Source organism: Clupea harengus, chromosome 9 (genome assembly GCF_900700415.2).
Source record: "Clupea harengus chromosome 9, Ch_v2.0.2, whole genome shotgun sequence".
Classification (NCBI taxonomy): domain Eukaryota; kingdom Metazoa; phylum Chordata; class Actinopteri; order Clupeiformes; family Clupeidae; genus Clupea; species Clupea harengus.
In genome coordinates, this window is record NC_045160.1 from 2,479,942 (window position 1) to 2,489,722 (window position 9,781).

Genomic DNA, 9,781 nt, shown 5'->3' on the forward strand with positions numbered 1-9,781 from the left:
ATGGGTGCTGGTTGTTTTTTTTGGGATGGACACACACACCCTCATGATGGATTCACGACGGACACACACACACACACACACACTCACACACACTCACACACACACACAAATTGGATGCAGATACACTGTTCCTTCCTTCTTTACACCCAACACAACTCAATTACCAATGCATGCACACACACACACACAAACGCACACACAAACACACACTCACACACATTCACATGCACATGCACTAACACTCACAGATATACAGTCTGGTAGAAAAACAGGACGCATTGAAAAGCACACCCACACTGCAATTTTGTCTTTTTGATTCCTAAGCCTCAGCTGTGTTTCTGAGAAAAGCACCACAACGACGACGAAAACAACAACAACAACAAAAAGTTTAAAAAGGAAGCCAGGTCCTGCATAGGTAATTAATATTTAACACACAAAACAACTCTCCACTCCTTCTCTGTTGTAGCACTCCTTTTCTATTCCACTGGTGTGCCAGTGAATCCGTAATGGCACAAAGACTGAGAAAAATGATTACAGCCAGCTGTTTGGACCCGTGCACTCTTCTCCACTCCACTCCTACAAACACGCCAATCACGAGAGCTCAGCAAAACAAGACATGCCCCAAGGAAAATAAACAAACTGTCTGTTTATGAGTCTATTAATAATATCCCAGTCTTTATCTCCAGAGTTTCACCAGGGGGGTGGTACATTTCATTTTGCTAATGAGACTCCCGGAACAGGTCTTTAGGAGAGCATTTACACACATAAATATACATGTAGGTTGGACACACACACAAATATAAAAAACACACACACACACAGACACGTTTACACGTATACTGTTTACACATGTACCAATGTATACACACACACACACACACACACACACAAACGCAAAGCAAAGTAACAACCTAAATTCAGCATACGCATAGTTCCTCAACATAACAAGCGTTACTCGCGCAGCACCTGAAATGAGTTTCACTTGCGAAAAGCTCATTCTCCCTGAGCTGGCACAACTGAATATTACAGAATTGCCTCCAGCAACCGTTCTATTGGATAGAAAAAACCTCTGATTCAGAATGCTAAATATATACTTCTGGGCATGAGACAGGCAGAGTCAGCTCCAGGGCTGCAGGCGGATCTGTTAGATCTTTGCCAGATAGCAACCGAGTCCAGCCCAGATGCGGCGTGGGGTCTCCCGGATCCATCTCCAAAAGTCAGGGGCCTCTCTCGGTTTGTACTACTCTGAATTCAAACTCTTCGCTTTCACCCTATGCATTTTTAATTATATCAGTCTTCAGGAACCGAACATAAAAACCTTTCTCCACTGGGGAATTTGTGAATGAACGGTGGGCGGAGAAGCAGATGTTATTTGAATAACAAATGCAACACATAAGGGCATGCATTATAACCTCAATGTATCAGCAGACTTGGAGAGACCTACCGATATCCTCGATGGAGAAGTAGAAGACATCACTCGTGGCGTTATCTCCATCTCGTAGAACGTAGCATATATGCATGTCGTCGATGTCAGCTGGAGGAGAAGAGAGACAAATCAGTATTCGACTCCACTTCCATGCCCCTTTTTCACTCGGAATCAAGAGACGTGTACTGGCATTGACACAAATCAGTATGGACACATAAATCATTACAGTGATTTCTTATAACAGAGACTCATAACAGAGATTTCTTATAACAGAGACTCATAACAGAGAGTTCTTATAACAGAGACTCGTAACAGAGATTTCTTATAACAGAGACTGTCACTCTGAAACATGAATATGATAATGTATCAAGCAGTGTGAGTTTTGAGTCACTTTATCATTTTATTTGCTTATTTTTTTAAGTTAAATTAGAGTAAAGAAATAAACAGACACCAACACAAAGCCTGGTAATGCTTTCAACCATTTCAGATATCAACATGTCAACTCGGCTGACCCACTTCCAGCTTTGCCAATTTACACATGCCTCAACAGTTCAGAGAATGCAGGCTCCGAAACCCCTACAGGATGCTTTACTGTCATCAGTTAAGCACTGGCTAATTTAACACTACAAGCCAGAGACGTGTAAAAAGTACAAAAAATACAAGTCTCTGCAAAAAAAAACACGAAACATGTTTAATTGCTGTGCCAGTAAAAGGGTACAAAAACACACAGGCATATGGTTTTTTTTAACGAACGCCTGAACATCTGCACATCTTGACACATCTGTCGAGCTGCTCTGTCATTGAATGAGGCTGAGGCATTTGCGTGCTTCTAAAAGGTTGGTTCTCTGGGCGAGCGTGAAGTTTACAGCCGCCGCCACCACCGCCTCTGCCTCGCATCTTCAATATTTGATGTCAAAACACTCCTCCCTTCAAAGATGGCCAGCTCATAAAAATGTAACCCCACAATCTTCCAAATGCCCACGAGGGAGACACTTTATTTACTGCATGCTTTGCCCTTACACTTCTTCTGCACGCTGCCTCTGAAATATTGAACAGGCATCAGAGGTGAGGGTGGGTGGTGGGGTGCAGGGCAGGGTAGGGTAGGGTAGGGTAGGGTAGGGTAGGGTAAATCAATGGTGCTTTCTGCTCAGAGTCTCTGACTATGCAGGTGCTTCTGTTGCCCATGAATGCGTGTCCCTCAGGACAAGAGAGGCATGCATCACTGTCTCATAAAGAAATACACAGCCACATAATTTGTTCCTCTCTGCAAAGTCTCCTCTCACGAGTTAAGTGTGACTTGGTAGTGTTTCCCAGGGTGTTTATGTACCAGCTTCTGGTCACATAACCCTGCTACGTTAAATATAATTTGCACAGAAATATGCTATCCTAGTGTTTCGGCATACCACATGTAGGGCAGGTATAGATAATGTGGAACAAAAATGTATATAATGCATTCTTCTCCTGTGCAATAATACTTCTGGAGGGTGAAGTAAGGTTTGGTATTGTTTGCTAAAGTGCTTATCTGACCAGCTGTTGGTCAGATAACAACATGTAAATGTGTGTTTTGGCCTGAAAATACCTAAGAACTCTGTCAAACAATACGTGTTACCTTTGCAACCCTAGCGGTGCAGCATTGTTACAAGGTGTTAAACATTTATATCAGATCAGGTCTTCACCTCCGACCCTTATTTTGTGTTTTTTCAGTTTTTTTTCTGAGGTGACAGGTTAATGTTATGTCTAAGGTTAGATGTTATGGTTGAGGTTAATATCAACAACATCAGGTCAAAGCAAATCATACAACTACAGCTAGTTCAATAGACCTTTTGTTATTTGACCTGCAGCAAGTCAATGCTATTTACTAAACACAATTTACTCTATATGTGCAAAGAGTCAGTAAACAAAAAGGATTTGTTAGAATCACTGAGCTTCACTGAAACTCTATATCTCTGAGGTACGTGTTAAAACCCCTTTAAAGTCTCTACCTGGGGAGCCATATGTAAGTCAATACCTGCGCTGTCTGATACACTAAGTATGCTGTCATGACACACCTTGTTAAAATGCGAAAGTACAACCCTTTTTTGCTAAAGACAAGCGTGGTGTGAATTGCATCCCATATGGTGAGGGGAAAAAAACAGACAGTTCTTTCAGGCATAATAGAGAGTTTGTAGCCAAGTGAAATATATGTCCCACCAGCAGGCAAGCTCCACCATGCCTGGTAAATTAGTTGAGGCAATGTGAAATAACACACTTGACAGTTATACTTTCTATAATGAATGGTGCTAAGGACAAAATGTATTTCTTACCTTGTGTGAATGTAGTGACTGTGACGTTGCCTTTGCCCAGGCTGATGAGGTAGCCATGCTCCGGACCCACTGTGATCCGAAAGGTGACGGCCACTTGGGGACTGTCTCTGTCCTCCGCTTTCAGGGCCTTGCCTGTGATTAGGAACCCCAGGTGACCCGTGGACAGAATCCTTAAAGTCGCTCCTCCTTTGTTGACTACGATCTGTGGAACGCCGTTGTCCACGGAGAGAATGGAGATTTTCAAAGTCTGGGGTTTGCGCGTCTCGAACACCGTGTCGGGGAAGATGTAGAAATCTGTGTGTGTCCCATCGGTCACAGTGAAGGAGAAGGAGTCTTCGGCTGACTCGGTGCCATCGTGCTTGTAGCTGATCATGTTTTCATTCAGGTCCTGCTTGGTGAAGGAGGTGACTGGGCGGCTGTTGTTGAAGAGCAGCCTGCCGTGGACAGGAACCTGGGTGATGGTGAACTTCAATAGCCGGTCCGCCGTGTCCCGATCCTCCACTGTCAGTTCGAACGGAGTGATGAGCTTGTTCTCCCCCTCGCTGACCACCAGCCCGTGCACGGTCACCACCGGCTTCTTGTTATCCACGTCCGAGATGGACACCCGGAAGGTGCGGAACACTGGGTTGTAGCCATCCGTCACCTCGAACTCGAAACTGTCCATCTTGACCTCGTCATCGGCGGTGTGTATGTAGTAGATCTTGTTTCCGGCCAGATGCAGTTGCGTAAAGGAGCTGATGGGCATGCCAGGGGTGTCAGAGCACTCCAGATGCCCCCTCATGGGTGCTCGAGTGATGGTGAAGACCAGGTGCTCGTCGGGGCTGTTCAGGTCACTGGTGCTCAGCAGGTCTGTGGTCAGGGTCACCCTTCCCCCTTCTTTCAGAGAGACCCCCTTACTAATAATGTCAGGGAAGACCATGTCTATGCTTCCAACTGTGACGTAGAAGTATCTGTCTATTAAAGGGTTAATGCCATCTGTGACATCGAATTTAATCAGATCACGAATCCCTTCTTGTCCATTGTGTATGTAAATGATAAGGTCTTGGTCTAATTCACTTTGTGTGAAATTCATCCCTATCGTGATGTTCTCCAAATAACCAAATGGTGTCTGCCTTTGTAGAAACCCCTGGTTTGGGCCATAGCGAATGACGTATGTCAGTGAGCTGTCCTCTGAGTCTAAGTCGGTGGCTTTTAAAACTCTGTTGTTGATTACTTTGATGTCCCCTATCTCTATCTCGAGACCGTCGTTAATGGCCATCCTAGGTGTTTCATCATCAACAGGAATAACCATGATCAGGACGTCCTTCTCCACTGTGAATTTACCATCAGTGAGAATTACGCTGAAACTATCCTCTGTGGTCTCTGAGTCATCATGCTCATAGACAATACTAGAGGCCTCTCGGATCTGGTCAAGGGTGAAGTTGGTGACTGGAACAGTGCCAGAGGTCAACTGGTTTAGGATAACTCCGTGCTTCGGGGGTTTGGTGATTATGAATGTCAGTTCGTCGGAGGGAACGTCTGCATCGGCTGCGTTCAAGATCGGCGTGTCTATGACAATGTTCATGCCCTCCATCACCACAAACTCCCTCATGTACATCTCAGGCTTTTCGTCATTGGAAGGAATAATCATGATGGGGAAGAAATGCTTCTCTGAGTAATTAATGCCGTCGGAGCATCTGAAAGTGAACCTGTCCTCCACAGGTTCCACGCCCTTGTGGATACTTTGCACATAATAAATGTGGTTATGCCTGATGTCCTTAATGGTGAATGCGCTGATGGCTGTGCCTGACCTAGACTTTTCTGAGCCCGGGGCTGGAGATATATTTTCTATGTAGCCAGATGATGGCTGAACAATGATTGTACACAGGAGGTCATCATTGTGTGTGTCGACATCGTCTGCGCTAATGTGCAGGATCTCAATGACATTTTTCTCTCCCTCCACTACACTGAACAAGGGGCCTACGAATACCTCGGGGGCCTGGCTATCCAGGGGCAGTATGGTGACTTGAACTCTGACCCCTGTGACTTTGTTGCCCCCGACTGTCCACTCATCTGACATATCCGTGAGGGTCAGATTAAAGTAGTCCTCCTTGGTGGTGAGACCAATCTCTCCCCCGGTGTGGGCGTACACCACAAAGCCATTGATGATGTCGGCTTGGGTGAACCTCCCAGCAGGCACCCCATTCACAAGAATCTCTCCAAACACGGGAGGGTCCTCCACTATGAAGGTCAGGCGGAGGTCATCCGTGTCCTCGTCCCGTCCCTGAATGACGCTGGTCGTAATTTCCGTGGCCCCATTCTCTAACACGTCAATGTGAGAGCCTATGGTGCCGGCTGGGAGACTAATTGTGGGTTTCTCATCATCAACTGGCTTCACAGTCACCCTGACAGTAATTGTGACAACGTGGACTCCATCACTAACATCTATTTGGAAATAATCACTAGTTGACTCGTCGCCATTATGCACATATGAGATTTTGCCCTCTGAAATGTCCCTCAAATTAAACACATCGCCTTTGGTCAGGTCAGTGAATGTATACTGGACTACCCCATGAAGTGGAGGCTGAATGACAGTGAATGAAATCTGACTGCTGTCAGTGTCTTGATCCTGGGTGTCTAATTCCTCTCTTGTAATGGCATGCGTGCTGCCCTCCAACACAGTGAACCCAGAGTTGGTTATCTGGGGTGGCTTGTTGTCGACAGGCTGAAGATAAATGTTGAAGGATCCGGTGGCGCTATTTCCAGCCGTGTCTTCACAGGTGAACGTAAACTGCACCACGTGGGCTATGATCCCCAGCTCCACGTCAGGTGGCTTGTAGGCTATCTTGTGGTGATTGATTTGCGCCTGGGTGAATTCTGTGACCTGAACATCCGCACTTTCAGTTAGAACAATTGAGCCAAATACAAGAGGGTTGTTTGTGTCTGTGTCAGTGGGTGGCTGTGTGATTGTGTATTTCAGGTCGCGGTCCTCGGAGTCTAGGTCTGTGTAGCGCAGGAACTTCTTGCGAAAGTATGTGAGCTGATACTCGTGGACGGTCATCTGCAGAGTGGTGCCTGGGTAAAGCTCGGGAGGGATGTCATCGATGGGAAGAACCTTGATGACGAATGAGCTTTCCCCCGATTGATTGGGAGGGTCGTTGTCATCCTGGACGCGGAACACAAACTGGTCCATGACTGGTTCGGTGATGTGAGGCCCGATGTGCCTGTAGAAGAGCTTGCCATCAGTGATGTCTTGCTGTAGCCACTCTGTCACTGATTTCTCATACAGCTCGTCCTCAGCATTGAACCTCCATGTAGATGGGTCTTCCGGGGCCTCGGACTGCCGCAGTAGTACCTCCCCTATTGTGGAGAAAGGGGGCTGGATGATGAACTTAATAGTGGAATCCTCTGAATCGATGTCAGCAGCACTAAGCGTCAGAGGTGAGATTGGCATCATCTGGTTTTTGAACAGCACCAGTCCCGTGTTGGCATTGATGATTGGCGGCTCGTCATCTGTTGGCACCACGGTGATGGGGAACAGGAATTCCACTTCATGTTTGCCGTCCGTCATCCTAAAAATGATGTTGTCACTGTAGGTGTCACTGCCGTCATGCTGGTAGATAACCACACCATTATCCAGGTCGGCAGGAGTGAAAAACTTCCTCCGGGACCCCAAAACAGTTAGATGCCCGTGCCTAAGCCCATCAATTACGCTGACTCTCACACTGTCCAGATTGTCCTCATCACTGATTTCTAAATTGTGTGAGCTAGATAGTGGCCTGGATTGTCCCTCATACAACAGCTGTCCTGTATTTCGGGTCACCACAGGAGCCAGAGTGTTCATTGGCTTGACTACAATCATGAACGCAAAGGGGTCAGAGACGGCTGCCTCAGTGTCCACAACCTCAAACTCGATTTGGAAAATTCGCTCACCGTCTGAATCCACAGAGGGCGGCTTATAGGCTATTTTCAGCTCCTTCAAATCCCTCTGATAGAAAGAAGTGATTGGCAGATTCCTATCGTCTGTGCTCACTATGTAGCCCTCTTCAAAAGACAATGGGGACGTGATATTAAATATTAAATCATCTGGATTGGATTCAATGTCCTCTGCGGCCAGCATATCAGGAGTAATGGCTGTCATTACAAACTGGTCTACCTCCATCATCATCATAGCCACAAAACTGGGCTTAGGAGCAGTGTTCTCCTCCCCCTCTCTTATGCGCACCATAAGTTGGAAAAACTCTTGATTTATTATGTTGCCCTCTTTGTCTTGTAACTCTACAAACATTGGAATATAATCTCTGTTAGGGGAACGATGGGCAAACGTGTGCTGATAACGAATGTTGAGTCTGAGAAATTCATCACAGTCCAACATCTTTCCCAGTTTCCCCTCATCAATAAGTTTGCCATATCTGGGCAATGTACTTCCACTGGCGAGTGATGCGAGTTTACATTGATATGCATTTCTGTCATAAGTAAATTCCAATATTTTGTTATCAATAGGGTTACTTGCTCCTAATAGCTTGTCAACAGTGAGAGGCATGTTTCTGGTCAATACTTCCAACTGCGTAAAGATTACCTCAACCTCCATCATGAACGGTATAATGACTGTATCAGTTTGGGTGTCATAGCGGAGTTGTAGCCTCACCCTGTCCTTCGCCGGGCTCCTGGAGCCGAAGTGCGAGTACTTCACATCGTTCGGACCGAATTCACACGGAAACTTTTTCGGGGAAAGCAGCCCCGGTCTCTGTGACAAGGGATCATTATCCAACACGGTTATGCTGCATTTGTCTCCGGGCTGAACTTGGATAACCAAATCGTTGATAGGATCAACAAAACTGGATCTTCCAAAAGGCACGCGTATTCCATTGTTTGCCACCAATATAGCATCCTCTGAGAGGTCCGTTCTCAAACCATATGATAATCCCAAACTGTCAAAGACCTGTGCCGATGCATAACCTGTCAAAGTCAATGCACTCACAAGTAAGTGGAAGAGAACACCGACTGTAGGAATCCCGTGCCGCTGCAGGGAAATATTCAAAGCCATTTGTGCAGAGAACCCACCGCGAGGATCCACTGCACTTGTAACATAAAACACGAAAACAAAGTACTAAACGTAATAAAAGTTAAAAAAGAATAATCTGAGTGTTGGAAATTCTTAGACGCGTATACGTGCTGAGGTACACCATTCTCTCCAAGCGGCTGCACTGGGTTAAACTTCATACATTTGGACAGCAGGAGTGAGGAAATCACGCCCTCTGTGCTCCGTGATTGGATGATATTTACGGTGGAATGCGTATGTTAAGACTTAAATGGACCTGAGCCATGTCACTCCAAGTAAAATAGAGCGACAGCTACAGTTTGGTCTAGTCTGAACAAATTTGTGTCAGGTTGGATGAGGTGAGTGGACGCACTCACACACAAACAATTATTTTCTGCTCTTCTCAGAACAATCTTCCTGTTAATTTTTCGCTGTGAGCTTGCACTGTCATATTTCGAAGCCCAGCATTTTGGTTCTCTGTCAAGAGTTTTGGGTAAAGCTCAACTGCAAGGATTGCAAAATCCGAACGCACGAAGCTACACTTTTATCTAAATGTTATTATGTAGTGGTTCTACATTAAACGAATAATGAAATATTAAAGCACACTTATCACAACCTAAGTGACAACTGATTTGAGGAGCACGTTGTGGCAGGTGCAAGTCGTTTGAGACATATCCCAGCTCCCTCTGGCGGTAGGAGTGGCGAGAAAAAATTGTGGGCAGATTAATTCGATTCTTCCAGCAACCTGAAAGACGTGGCTTCAAGTACTTAATTGGGAACGATTTCAATAACTACCGACAGTGTATCCAAATTTTTGGATTAGTGTTATAATTTAGAATAAATAAAAGTAAGATAGTCTCGGAAAATACGTTTAGCAAGTTCAGATATATTTTCTAAAACCTTTTCAATGTCGGGTATCGGGGTGGTGCTCTTTCTCTCTTCTCCCTTACAGAGTATGCATGTTTTCACCCATTTACGTTCAAATATTTGTAATTTAAATTTCAGTCATTCACTCAGGCATGATGGAGGATC

General features: G+C 45.5%; 1 protein-coding gene across 1 annotated transcript in view; it reads right to left on the reverse strand.

Moving 5' to 3' along the window:
• frem2b (FRAS1 related extracellular matrix 2b) overlaps positions 1–9,042 on the reverse strand; it is a 77,031-nt gene extending 67,989 nt beyond the window's left edge. The window contains exons 1-2 of the mRNA XM_031573042.2: positions 3,730–9,042; positions 1,445–1,534 (exon numbers count right to left, since the gene is read on the reverse strand). Of these exons, the coding sequence (XP_031428902.1) occupies positions 1,445–1,534; positions 3,730–8,755 (5,116 nt within the window). The 5' untranslated portion in view covers positions 8,756–9,042. The remainder of the gene's footprint in view (positions 1–1,444; positions 1,535–3,729) is intronic.
• Positions 9,043–9,781: the final 739 nt, after the last annotated feature.